General features: G+C 34.0%; 1 protein-coding gene across 1 annotated transcript in view; it reads right to left on the minus strand.

Annotated features, from left to right (window-relative positions):
- Positions 1-210: 210 nt before the first annotated feature.
- Positions 211-15,395, minus strand: part of LOC145661613 (uncharacterized) — an 87,915-nt gene continuing 72,730 nt past the window's right edge. Inside the window, exon 4 of the mRNA XM_081726933.1 lies at positions 211-362. Within this exon, the coding sequence (XP_081583059.1) occupies positions 211-362 (152 nt within the window). The remainder of the gene's footprint in view (positions 363-15,395) is intronic.

Genomic DNA, 15,395 nt, shown 5'->3' on the forward strand with positions numbered 1-15,395 from the left:
TGTGTTGTAAAATTATGTTGTAGTTATTAAAACCTTAAATGGTCTTTGGTTCAGTTTCATTGTCACTGCAGTTTCATATATGTAAATGAATATACCAGAACAAAATGTTCATTTTAAGTTCAAATTTTTAAATTCTAGTTGAAGGTTATAAAAAGGAACTAATATAAATAATTCTTAAAAATTAACATTTACAGCACTTATTCTGAATATTTAATCGGCAACAATTTGATCTCTAACTTCGTTTGAAATACATTTATAGGTTGTGCAAACTTCTATTCCTACATCCAGACAGAGACAGGTGTTGCATAATCTTTTATAGGAAGTTCGTGGTTTACAAGCTTTAACGCCTCCTTTGCCGTTTCCTGCAGAGAAGCGAAACAAAAAGTAAATCAGGAAACATATGACACTAAAACAAGACTAAACATATTGATATAACAAGAAAAAGATACTGCAAAAACACTTTCTTTACTTATTTGCCTCCAGAATGTAATGATTATATTGTAGTTCTTTAATATATTGACAAACATTGACAAATTCCATATAAAGCTCATGGACTGCTTCTTTATCAATAAATTTTTATCACTAATATTTGTGTTCTTAAAACTAACTACTAGTAATTGCCTTAAAATAAGTAGTAAAGCTCTACATCGTACTGTACAGTTAAAACAGCAGCCTATAAAGGGAACAGTTTTAGTAACTAAGAATTTTCATGTAAACTTCAAGGTACTACGTTATGAATTACACCACAATTTGAAAAGAGATGTATTACTTATACAATTATCTCACATATTTATTCACTTCACATACATGTTTTTCTTATCATCAATAGTAGAAATTCCATTTCAAACATAATAGCTGCTTATTCGCTTAAACATTTGCACAGAAAGCATGGGAACCGAAATTAGGAGCCACTGGCACAAATTCGGTTTGCATAAATTCGGTCAGATATGGAATTCTTAGTTAGTTCCTTGCATAATTGCACTATACAGGTTTATCTGTGTTGATAGGAGCATCATAATAGTGAACTATCTGAAACTTTAGGAGATAAGTCTTCCGATAGGGGTTTACCACTCAGAATCAGCATAAAAGAGCACAGACATTATAAGGATGATGTATAGATGAATCCTCCTTTTTAAATTAAATTACGGTAACCTTAGGAGGCAAGTTAAAGCTCTGAAACATTGTTTCTCTCTTGCTGAGGTTTGTTGGAGATGCTGACGAAAGGTGAGTGTCCTTTTAAATAATTAATTACCAAACGTTGTTTGGTCGTTGTATTCCATGAAAGCTAAAATTTACTTGGATTGGAAAATAAATGCATCTTCTTTAGAACGAAATGATGATTATCATCTCCGGGTTAATACTCATTCTCTGTTGTTTGGTTCAGTCTTACAGGCGCTTTAAGAGCCGTTGTTTTCATAGTGTGCATACTTGATGTTTCTACTGGTAGCTAAAAGTGCAATATAATCGGCAAAACTTGCGATAATAGTATTGATTTTTGTTGGAAAATCTACCATATAGATATTCTACCTTTTTTTTCACAAAACCTTTTCAGAGACTAAGTCAAAAGAGCGAGCGTAGATCCATTACAATTCCCACAAACCTATACAGAGGGAATTGCATTTTCGCTTAATTCTTTATATAGATACTACCTCCAAGAAAGACTTGACACGGACAGTAGGTGAGCGTGGAGAGGCACTGAGTCTTCGTAAAGAACTTGTAAAATTTAAGGTCAGAATATGATTAAATAATTAAAAATGTAATATTTGTTACACAAATAAAGTTTAAATTTACTGCTTTGGTTTTAAAATTATTATTTACAACCAATTTTGCATTTATTTTACTTTTAGTTCCAAAATAAGTAATTATAAAACTACTCGGTATAAAATCCCTAGAATAATCAGTGACATTTCGATGGGTTTTAAATCACACTGAAATAAACGCAAATAAGCATGTAATAGAAATGTATATCTTATTTTATATCTGAGAAAAATACCTTTCTACTGCAAACACATTTGATTACCAATTAGTCATACCATGTTAAAAAATCAAAATGTTAAAATTTAGGTAAAATTTATTCACTGAAAAGAATGTAACTTTATATTATTTACTATCACGAATATAAATATTCATTACTTGCTGTGAAACGAATAGTTGTGCTCCCAGCTTTATGAAGAATTTCCACATCATGTCACCTTTTCGTAAATAATCGTCTGATATGAATTTTTAAAATATTTGGTATCTTTGTAATGAAAAGAGGTATGAAATATCCACAAATATCAATAGATCTTTGCTGTGCGTAACGTGTGAACGTAAACTTTGAGACAACCGCTGATAATATAAAATGATCATCCGACATTCAAACAGTAATTATCAACTGCTGTATTTTTCAAAATAATGGCTGCCAGTAAAAGAATCCCAGGTCTTTGCATTGAGATTCTCAAAATTTCAATTAGTCTTTCTTAATTAATGAGTAGAGGAAATTTAACAACTGAAGAAAATTAAGTTGGGTATATACCTAATCAAGCTATTTTAGTAAGTAAACTTACAGAAACTAAATGTTACTTGCCTGGGGTGGTAGTTATGTGTTAAAAAATGAAACAATGAAAATCACTTTTTCTTCATTGTAAATATTGTATGATATACGGGTCATGCAGTCCCGTTTTGAAATACGTTTTTTTCTCGGGGCAGGGTGAGCACAAATAAGGAAAACAGACCCCGCACCAAATGTGTCTTATTTCTATAATAAGATGCTATTATCATCATTAATAAAACGAAAGATTAATAATTACCTGATTTTTACGATATGTTTAATAAATGATCACTCTTTAAAAAGTGGTTATAAGAACGTGCTCTGACTCTTCTATCCAGTATTATTATATTGAGTTAGACAGTCATATTCGCATTACTGTACTTTGACACATGTTTGCACTACAATTGAGGCCTATTCCGGAAGAAGGGCACATAGACCGTTTTCGTGAATGGAGAAAAAGACCCTTAAAACTTTATCAGAGTATATAACAATAACATAAGCTTGCAAATGCCTATTACAGGCTTTCTTAATATAAAAGATCTATTTGACTAATAAATAGCTTGTATTAAATGAAAAAATATTTTATTTTAAATAGTTATAAACATATTTGTATAAAATGTTATGTGCTCTATTTTCGAAAATCCTTGTTGGTTGAAGAAATAGCAAACTATTAATGCATTAAAATAATGTATTTATTCTAGCAAATATAAGCTATTACCCATGGTAATAGATGTATTATGATTTAGTCCTGTTCATACTCATTCAATATATATTCAATCCAGTTGTTGTCTTCAGCTGACAAGAACTTCATTAAAGACCGAACGTCGTTCTATTTCTGTTCGCTCACTCCAACAAAAGGGGCAGGATTAGGGTCAATATCACTCAATTCTTCGATATTAGTTTTTGAAAGATAAGATGTTGGCATGTTGGCATGTACGTAATAGAACACAGCAGAATGCCTGATACAGTGTACTTTATCATTACATATTACATAATGGTGTAGTTTGAACTTTTTGATGATGGGTTGGAACGAAAGAAAGGATCAAGAGCTGAGTCCCAATCCTTAATCAAATCTTTATCCATTGTCAGTTCAAAAGGAGATGGATTCTGTCGACAGGTAACGATGGCTTCTAACCATGGCTTAGCAGATCCGATTCGCTCCAAGTTTTTTATTTTGTTTCGAACAAACCAGAAGTTGTGGTCGCACTGGCTAAACGGGTGTCCACGCACACGATATAAACAAATTATTTCCTCTTTATGAACTTTAGCGAACCAAGAACAACATTTTATTATTGTAGTGTTTGTTTTGTCCACCTATAGAATCTGACAACAATACTACTGTTCTTAGTTCACAAACTTGCTGATGTTCTTTTCTAAAGTCAAATAAGAAAAAAGCTACCGCTGCTAGGGTCTGAAGTCAGCTGTGAGCCAAAACAGTAGTGCAAAGGCTTACAAAAACAATATCGCCAGTCTGCCAAAAATAAAGATATCAAGATGAAAGTTTCACACCAGCTATAGTATAACATGGCGGTTCGTTTTCAATGATTTCCGGAAAAAGGGCACATAGGCTTATGTGCCCTTCTTCCGGAATAGGCCTCAATTATAATTATATCCATTATATGGAGCAGGATTTAAAAAAATAGTTGGAAAGAAAAAAATAAGACATAAAGAAGTTCTGAGAGAAGTGTATGAAGAAAGAACAATACTGAAGTTGATAGGAGAAAGGAAAAGAATTGGTTGGGACACTCTTTAAGGATTAATTTGTTTATAAGAGATACTTTGGAAAGGCTAGTTTCTGAAAGGAACAACAGGGAAAGAATTTGGCAGCTCCTGGACGATTTGAAGGTCAAAAATTCTGACGCCTTAACAAAAAACAAAAAAATAGAAGTGAATGGAGAAATATTTGCTTGTTGTAAGAATCTGTCAATGTGGCAGAACACTGATGATGATAGTAAGGTTAAAGTCATGCTGATAGTAAAACGTGTTGGGTTTGTTGCCTTCATCACGATATATAGTAGCACTCCTTCTTTGGGTAAAAGTCACGATAATTTTTGGGTTAAATTGACATTTTAACAATATGTACACCTTGTCTCAAAAAGGTTGAGCGCATTCTTTATTGCTATTTCGAGGCAAAAATTTTCTAAGTCCAACTTCGGGTATCTTCGGGAAAAAGTAAACCAGGTTCGAACCTCGAAGCCAACCTTTGCAATCGGGAAAAATCTTGCAGATGTGTTTTCTTCTTTTAAATAGAATAAGACTTGTTACCAATTATATATAAAAAAGCAACATTGATTGAAATACTTAATGATACAATATTTCGAATCTGTATTAATGCCAGTACATGCTTGTTTGTCATTTTGCTCTCCATACTTAATGGAATATTTAGATACGTAAACGAATCTTTCCATATGTAAAAGAGTGGTGAAAGTTAGGACATAGAACATTATTCTCTCCTGAGTACTAAAATAAAAGTCAAAGTAGAACAAAAACAGTGTTTGCAGTGGATATGAATGTAATTATTATCTTAAATATAGTTATATATCGCTAGAAGTATTATTCGAGGAGCGCTTGTGTTAGTTCAGTGATACGCCGTTGGATTTCAAACCGTAAGGTCGAGGGTTCGATTCCCATCTGAGTCAATGTTTTTTATGAAATTCTATTTTCCGCAATGCATGAAAAATTATATAAAATAATTACATTAAAATATGTCAGTTGTATATATATAACATATAATCATTGCAGAACATAGTGATTATTATGTTTAAAATATAACAGGTGTTCACAGTACGTTGGTATTCTATGATATATGTGAATGTTAAATACAAATTAAGAAAATAATATCATCGCAATAAATAAATTATCTAGTGTATTTATTTGCAGCTATTTGTCATATAGGGGTTACTTCTGAACATTCGTATTACAGCATGTCATTGATATTCTTGAAAAAATATCCGAAGCATAAAAAGAAGGTATAAACAGAAAATCCAAAGTCGGAACGCTCGCAAGAAATTCATGAACCCCAAAGGTCACGTGAGCAGACTGGAATTGTCCTTATGAAGCATGCCACAGCAAAAGGTCTTTACATAGATTTTCAATTCAATACCTGATATATGCTTTTGCAATGTGGAAGTGGTGATGCCTTTGGTCGCTCTCTCTCACTTTCTCGCTCGCTCACTCTGTATTTATATATATGAAAGTGGATGTATGTGTGTGTTTCGACATAATTCTGATATGTCTAGAGCAATTTTAACCATATTTCTTACAATCTGGAAAAGAGTACTGTCGGGATATATATCAAAAATGCTAGAAAAGGATCGATATTAGTATCGAATCCATAGTTTCGTGGTCGCTTAGGTAAACAGTTCTACTTTCAATTCAAGTCCAATTAAGCTCCCATTAGCACCGAGGGTGGTTACGTAGCGACAAAAAAATATCGAAATCAACCAATATTAGAGTCGAAGCGTAAGTTTTCAGTGCTGCTTTTCCCATTAGTTCAACTAGGCCCGTGCCTAGAGGGCAACATATTTGAAGAGCGCAAAGTTTAAAATTTTTTTTTTCGTATGAAAAAGTTTAAAAAATCGAGAGCAAATATACTATTTCATGAGCAGTCCTCTTTTACTATTCTAATATATTTAAGGATGGCGTAAGAAATCTGAAAATAATTCAGAACATGTTTCCCATTTATTTTTTGTTACGTAATTGTAGCTGTAGCATCTAGTGAGTGGTATTTAACTGCAATAAATTCACTAATTAAGCATATTCGAATTAAGTTTTATTTGTAAGTTAGGGATCAAGGGACGGAGAAATGTGTAGTTATTGGGGCGCCGAGAGCAAAAGTGCGTAGGGACGCCGAGCTTCTAAATGCAGCACTGTTCGCTAAATTAATTGGTAGAAATTTTAATGCCATTTAAGACCAAATTTAGTCCTAGCAGTGGCAGTATCCGTTTGCTGTCCTAGGGGGAATGAAAGGGACTGACATCAAAATTATAAAAAAAGACCTACATTAGTGTCGAATCTATAATTTTGGGGTCTCTTAGGTAAAGATTGGAACTTCAGATGCCATGTAAGTTAAGCCCTCATTAACACAATGAAGAGTTTGTGAAATTTGTGACATGTAGAAATAATTGAAAATAACCAATGTTAGTATACAACCCATATCTTTCGTGGTCGCCAAGTTCATTGGGAGCAGTTCTGACGACCTTTAAGTTTAAGTTCAACTTCCAGTAAGAGTAAGATCCCCCAGCACATCTAATAAGGAGAGCGTTGTTCTGGAATGTCTGGGACAATCTTTACCAAACTTGGGGGACATATTACTTTCAATCTAAGAAGAAAATATTGTGGTAGTATGAAGTTATGGAAGTTGGGAGGTGTGACATGTAAAAATAATGTAAAACGACTGATCTTAGTGTTTTATCCATAATTTTCTCGGTCGTTGAGATGGATAGTGATGCTTCCAATGGAGGTTACATCCAAATTCATCCCCATCTTCACAAGATGATGGCCTGGGAGAGCTAAAAATAAAATCTCAAAAATTACTTAAATATTTGTCGAATTCATAGTTTTCGGGATGAGAAAGCGTTTCTAATAAATTTGGAAGGTAATTTGTACCCACGTCAAGATGGGCTTTTTAATCATATCAATTTCTCACCTTAAGAAGAAATTACCATTACAATTATGATATTAAGCCAACATTCGCAATCGATGAAAAAAATTATGTGGATGTATGTTTCGTCTTTTAAATGAAACAAGACATGTTAAAATCAAAGATGGAGTGGGTCAGTGGGTCGGTTGGTAAGTGGGTGAAATGGGTCAAGATTTGTGAGTGGATCAGTGGATCGTGGGTCAAAAGGACGTGACCTACTTCGAAACACCACTCACCGTGACTCACACTGGCCCACCCGGTGGCCACCCTTTTAGTCCAAAGATATTTCGTCCAAAGAACATTTCGTCCAGAGACATTTAATCCAAAGACATTTGGTCCAAAGGACAATTCGTCCAAAATACAATTGGTCCAAAGGACATTTCGTCCAAAGGAGAATTGGTCCAAAGGACATTTCGTCCAGGGATGTTTAGTTCAAAGCACATTTCGTCCAAAGAACATTTGGTCCGGTAACGCTTGGGGGTCAAGGGTTTGTTTCTATTAGAAGAGTAAAAGTGATTCATATAACATTATGACTCAGTAGCTTCTTATTTCTAAAGGAAATTTGAAATAGAGATTTATTCCGCAATTTTCATTTTGATAGAACAAATAATGCTGAGATATTCAGAAAAACGTAAACGCCTGAAAACAACATGGCCGAACAACAGGAGTGAGGGAAAGGTTGTAGTGTGAAGTATGTTGCTGTAATAACTGCTTACATGACATCTAAAATTTTCATGTTGTGAATGAAATAGTTCTAAAGTAAGTACCGGTAACTAAAATTAATGGAGTTTAAATTTGAGTAAGTTAAATATTAGGTATTCAAACCCTTTTGTTAGAAAAGTGAAAAATTATGTGTCAAGTATCTTTGAAGAAATACTGAGAATAGAAAAATACACATGTGTGAAATATATTCTTAGTGTCCAAAGATAATACTCTTAAACAGTCACATTCTTGGCTGCAACATTGTGAAAAGTGATTGACAAATATAAGATGAAAGTTGGAACATTTCGTGTAGAATATACGTATATTTTCAGGTTAACCACAGGTCTGGTTTCTATTTGTAGACTATTGATAGTGTGTAACTTCGGCAGACGTTTCTACATAATTAGTGAGTTGTATGACAAACCAGAATTGTTAACTTGTCTTGTATTTTTATTTCAGTGTTACTCCTTATGCAAATATAGTATATACTTTTGCTTTCATATTAATTTTCTCGGTACAGCACAGCACATTTAAGATATCCATTGCAAAGTCTCAAACCAAATAGAAGATTCACATGACCATGCGGAGGCAATGTTGTCCGCAAATGAAGAGGGAGTATGCTCTTCAAAGGGTTGTTTATCATTTTGGGAGGTGAATTCCTTAACCAACGAAGCTACAACTGTATTTCTGCGAAGCTAAAACTGTATTTTTGTAAAATTATTAATGAAAGCAAAGGAAGGTGGCCATTTAGTTTTCAGACGTTTAAGTTTTTTTTAATATCTCAACATATATTTGTTTTATCGAAAAGAAAATTGCGGAATAAATCTCTATTTCAAAATTTCCTTTAGAAATAAGAAGCTACACAAGTAACACTTCCCAAGTGTAACACTCCAATTTTGATAAAAATTTGGCAGGCAGATACTACACATAAAATAAGTAAATACGTGTTTTTTTTTATTTTCTGTGGAAAATTGGTTTTAGGGGCAAAAGCCCCTACCCAAAATTTTGAAAGTTGTCGCCCGAAAGGCAAGAAGAAGTGGACCGAAATGAATGAAATCGTGCACAAATATTGTAGACGAAAAATGAGGGAATACGGGTTTCGTGTTTTTCTAGAAAGAATGGTTGGGTGGGGCGCGGACCCCTCCAAACCTTTGCTCATGAAATATCAAAAGTGCTAGTAACAGTATGTCAGAAGTGCCTAAATTTACATGAAGAATTGCAACGAAACTTTGTGTATGGACAATATGCAAAAAATAAATGAACACGGGTTTTTTATTTTCTGCGAAAAAAGGGTTATAGGGTGCAAAAACTCCCACCCAAAGTTTTGAAAGTTGAAGCCCGAAAGCCAAGAAGAAGTGGACCGAAGTTAATAAAATTGTACGTAGATATTGGATACGTAAAATAAGGCCTTTCGTGTTTCACAAGTGTCTCCATCTGATTTCTTCAAATTTGGCAGATCAACAACAAGCACAAACAGTATAGTGTATTTTATAGCATTTCAGGAGGCACCTTTAACCCTTACAATGTTTTTCCGCATAAACAAAAACACGTGTCGATTAATTTCCTGTTTGCTGTTGATGTGCCAAATTTGAAGCAAAACAGATAGGGATACTTCAGAAACACGAAAGACCTTATTTTACATAGGGTCTCTAAAATGTCTACCCACAATTTCATTTGCTTTGGTCCACTACTTCCTGCGCTATTACGGTAATATTTACTTTTTTTCGGAGAAGGCCTAGGCCCCAACACTGTTTTCCGCACAAATTAAAACACGTTTCGTTTATTGTTTTGCGAATGATCCCTATACGAGGTTTCGTTGCAATTTTCCATACTCTTTAAGAACCTCTGACGTATAATTATTTGCACTTTTGACATTTCGTAATCAACAGTTTAAAAGGTCCGTGATATACGCAACCGTTTTTTTAAAAGGAAAATACGAAACCCAATTACCTCAATTTACGTCTACAATATCTGTGCACAGTTTCATTCAATTCTGTACACTTCTTCTTGCCTTTTAGGCCTCAAATTTCAAAATTTTTGGTGGGGGATTTTGTCCCTTAAAACCGTTTTTCCTCAGAAAATAAACTCGCATTCGTTTATTTTTTGCGTATTGTTCCTACACAATATGTCGTTCCAATTCTTCATGTCCTTTAAGCACTTCTGACATACTGTTATTCGCACTTTTGATGTTTCACGATCAAAGTTTTGTAGGGGTCTGTGTCCCACCCAAACCTTTTTTCTTTTTTTCAGGAAAATACGAAACCTGTATTCCCTAATTTAATGTCTACAATATCTCTGCACAATTTAATTCACTTTGGTTCATTTCTTGTGACCTTTCGGGCCTCAAGTTTCAAACTTTTGGATGGGGGCTTTTGTCCCCTCAAACCGTTCTTTCGCAGAAAATAAAAAAACGTATTTATTTATTTTTTGCGTATTGTCCCTACTCAAAGTTTCGTTGCAATTCTTCCTGTTCTTTACACACATCTGACATACTGTTATTAGTACTTTTGATATTTCGTGATCAAAGGTTTGGAGGGGTCTGTGCCCCACGTAACCATTTTTTCCAGGAAAATACGAAACACGTATTCCCTCATTTTACGTCTGCAATATCTGTGCACAATTTCGTTCACTTCGGTCCACCTCTTCTTGCCTTTCGGGCGTCAACTTTCAAAATTTTGAGTAGGGGCTTTTGCCCTCCCCCTAAAACTCCCCCACTTTTCCGCAGAAAAACACGTATTCGTTTATTTTGTGTGTAGTATCTACCTGCCTATTTTTTTCAAAATCGGAGTGTTACACTTGGGAGGTATTACTTGTGAGTCATAATGTTATATGCATCACTTTTACTCTTCTAATAGAAGCAAACCCTTGACCCCCAAGCGTTACCGGACCAAATGTTCTTTGGACGAAATGTGCTTTAAACTAAACATCCCTGGACGAAATGTTCCTTGGACCAATTGTCTTTTGGACGAAATGCCCTTTGGACCAAATATCTTTTGGACCAATTGTGTTTTGTACGAAATGTCCTTTAGACCAATTGTCTTTTGCACCAATTGTGTTTTGGACGAAATGTCCCTGGAATAAATGTGTTTGGGCTAAATGTCTCTGGACGAAAATCCTTTGGACGAAATATGTTTGGACGAAACGACCCCCAACTACCCACCGTCCCATTCTGTTCTGCGCATTGTAGACAGCATCTTCTGAACACTGGTGAGCTTGTCTACGTTTTACTTTCAATATCTCCATTTTTCTTCTTCTGAATCTCCATTTCTAATGAAAAAAGCTCAGCATTTTTGGATTTTGATATTTGCAATCGTAAGAGTGGCAATAGCAATAGAAGTTCAATTTTGAGATACAGCTTGTAAGCTTTTAGAGGAGCTAACTGCTGGAAAAAAATTTGAATCACCTGTAATATATGAATTACCTAGTATAAAAAACTAAAAGTAACTATGTCTGCTGATTATCACGGTCAAATTGCAAAGTCAAATGAAATGACATTTGGTATATAATCAGGCCCCAAAGTGGCCCAGTGGTAGAGAGTTCACCTCCGGTGCTTGGGTTCCCTGGTTCGATACTAGCTCGCGCCGTGTGGACTTTGTGGTGGACAAACACTGTGCTGGTGGGTTTTCTCGGGGTTCTTCCGTTTCCTCCACTTTCTTCAATTATAATTTCACTCATCTCTCATCATCACCGTCTCCTTTAGCCTAACCAGTATAAACGTGGGACGAAAACTTAAAGATTTCAATTCATTTTCATTTCAAATCTTTTTTTAAATATTCTTTTCTTCGAGATTTCTTCATAGTTTGTTACTAAAATACTTACTAAAATATCCTAATTTTAAAGTCTTAACAAACTAATATATGTTGCTAGTAAAATCGTTTAAATTGATCAAGCCCCTGGTGTGATAACAACAATATTTCATGTCAAACTCCCCCCCTCCCCTTCATTACGAAATCCTGACTAAATGAACCAATATATGTTACCACTAAAATAGTTTAGAATAATCGAACTCTGGTGTGATGACCACTGTACTTCATGTCTCGGACCCCCCTATTACGAAATCCTGGCTACGTGCCTGCCGCCATAATAATGGGTTTTGAATCAATTGAATTGATTTTGAGTTTAACGTCCCGTCAGCAGTGAGGTTATATGAGACGTAGACCTACTAATTAACGCGAACTACATGAGCTCTCGCTGGGGGCCGAATCTGGGTCTCCCACACCGAAAGCGTGTACGCTATACGCTTAACCAAAAAGGAGCTTTACGATGAGAGTTAAATTTGGACTTTAACGCTTTCGGAGTTGTAATTATTAATTTCTGCAACAACGAGAACTATGGATTCGACACTAATATCGATCGCTTTTACTTTATATATATTGGCGGAGAGAAAGGGACCACATCCATATACAAAAGCCTTGCAGATTATTGAACTGAAATCCTTTGGAAAGAAATCCTATTCTGCCTTCTTTCTCGAGTATAAATATGTCTCTTAGACATGACTTCGTGTTCGTAAATTTCCTGTTTACATAGTTTTGGGGATCGAGAGTTTTGTGTCTGTAACGAAGATTGGAGTTTGTATAATAATTTCTGTTTACACCCGAATAGTCTCTTTATCTTTCAGAAAGCGTAAATCACTTGTGTAATGATGAAATTCAGAAGTAACTTCCGATGACAAATAGCTCCAAATAAATACACTACATAATTTATTCATTGCGATGATGTTATTTTCTTAATTTGTATTTAACACTCACATATATCATAGAATACCAACGTACTGCGAACACCTGTTATATTTTAAACATAATAATCACTTTGTTTTGCAATGATTGTATGTTATATATATACAATTGACGTATTTTAATGTAATTATTTTATATAATTTTTCATGCATTGCGGAAAATAGAATTTCATAAAAAACATTGTCTCAGATGAGAATCGAACCCTCGACTTTACGATTTGAAATCCAACGGCGTACCACTGAGCTAACACAAGCGCTCCTCGAATAATACTTCTAGCGATATATAACTATATTTAAGATAATAATTACATTCATATCCACTGCAAACACTGTTTTTGTTCTACTTTGACTTTTATTTTAGTACTCAGGAGAGAATAATGTTCTATGTCTTAACTTTCACCATTCTTTTACATATGGAAAGATTCGTTTACGTATCTAAATATTCCATTAAGTATGGAGAGCAAAATGACAAACAAGCATGTGCTGGCATTAATACAGTTTCGAAATATTGTATCATTAAGTATTTCAATCAATGTTGCTTTTTTATATATAATTGGTAACAAGTCTTATTCTATTTAAAAGAAGAAAAACACATCTGCAAGATTTTTCCCGATTGCAAAGATTGGCTTCGAGGTTCGAACCTGGTTTACTTTTTCCCGAAGATACCCGAAGTTGGACTTAGAAAATTTTTGCCTCGAAATAGCAATAAAGAATGCGCTCAACCTTTTTGAGACAAGGTGTACCAGGAATATTGCTAAATATTGCTCCGATTTACAAATTTTGGTTGAACGGATATATGAAATGTATTGAAAATGGTGAATTGCTTAAGACATTATTATTATTATTATTATTATTATTATTATTATTATTATTTCTCGCACTACTAGTAGTAGTAGAAGAATTAAGACATTATGAACCTTTCCCCAATTAAGACATTTATACAATTGCTAACAAACAATAACGTTTGTTCTTGATCAGTCTTATTTTTGACCAATACTAAGGACGTGCCGTATATATTCATCAATTGTTTACTAAACATGTAACGTTCCCAGACAGCACGAGTCAAGGTTGATACGGATGATGTGATTTCTTAGATGTTTGACATTTCTACAGTCTGTGCAACGAAGAAAGTCATTTTAACTCTAATTGAATTTTCCTTATTATTAGGCACCGGAATTATCAATATTGCAAATGGTATAAATTTCTTTAATTGACTCAATGGAATCGAAGCCATAACATCCAACTTGTGAAACTGACTCTTAAGTCACTACTCTAATACATCACTGATAAGTAAGAGGAAAAAAGACTCAATGTGAAATGTATTTAGCAAATTGCACACTTTTACGATTCTAACATTGTAATAAGCGCGAAACACTGATTTCGATCATAATAAAATACTAAAGTGTTATGGAGAAACAATAATCCAAAGTTTTAAAATGTAAAATGAAAGAGACATGAAAACACGCAAGGACATGAAAGAGAAAATGATCGTTAGAGGACTTCCAACCCTTAACTGGCACTCCTCTTGACTGGAATCTAGTGTTTCACACAACAGGACTATTTATGAATGGGAAGTAAATGACCATAAAAAATACATGTAGTAGAAACGATGAGAAACAAATGTTCGAATAGCAATGATATCAAATATAAAATGTCCAGAGAAAGCAATTAACGAAACGTATATTTTACTTGCATATTATTATTTTTAGTAATAGTAATAGCGGTAGTAGAGTAGTAGTAGTAGTAGTAGTAGTTGGTGTGGTGGTGTTGTTATTTAAATATGACTTGTAGCAGTAGTATTAGTGGATGTTATTGCAGCATTTTAATAATAGGGACTTTGTGCTCCTGTTTGAGCATCAAGGCTATATGTTATGTGAAACTAGAGTTTTAGAAATCTTTCGGTATATTCCTTTATAATTATATTCTTTCGTAAGGCACTATAAATTATTGTGTTTAGTCTCTCATCTAGTCTCATTAATATTGCGGGAATCCAAATCTCGAGAAGAGGCGTATCTAACCGTTTGCCAGCGAACACGTTATGTATGGCCCGCGCACTCAAATGTACGTTTTATACATATTTTATATTTATTATTTTATGTGAACATTTTTGTGAAATGTAAAAGACGAAGAATTATAATGTAAAGAAAACTGAGACTGAAGCCACTGGCTTTAACATCCCAATGAAATGTAAAATGGTTTTCAAATAAATAACACTTTATTAATAATGCCCATTATGGAAGAAATAAAAGCTAAAGCGTAAGAAAATTTTCCAATTTTCCACTTTTCTATACAAATGAAAGGAATGAAATTTTAAATCCATATTACCAACTGTTAACTTTTAGAATACATTTACAACTACAAAACTACAGTTTCTGGTATCTTTTACAAAAATGTTGACAATTTGAAAAAAAAATATTTGAAGACAACACTGCCTTTATAGTTTTTCGTTGTAGCCCGCAACATGATGCCAAACTGCTTAAGTGGCGCGATGGGTTCGTCATCCCTGAGCTAGAGCGCGATCATTATATACATATATTAATATATACAAAGATGCGCATCTAGGGTAGTTGAAGTGTGTGGCTAGTAGAACTGGACGGTCAGATGAATCCTAAACAGCAGTTTCGGCTTTTAGCATGAACTGGTTTCAAACAGTTAACTGAAACCAAAAACAGTTCCTTTTCTGTTGATCATTAACATGTTCTCCCAAAAATACTAATAAAAACATAGAGAATCGACGAAAATAAAACAAAATATCTACAATTACTTAACATAACAAGAAATTATTA

The sequence above is a fragment of the Thermobia domestica genome, chromosome 10 (assembly GCF_964235325.1).
Source record: "Thermobia domestica chromosome 10, izTheDome1.hap1.1, whole genome shotgun sequence".
In the NCBI taxonomy this organism is placed as follows: domain Eukaryota; kingdom Metazoa; phylum Arthropoda; class Insecta; order Zygentoma; family Lepismatidae; genus Thermobia; species Thermobia domestica.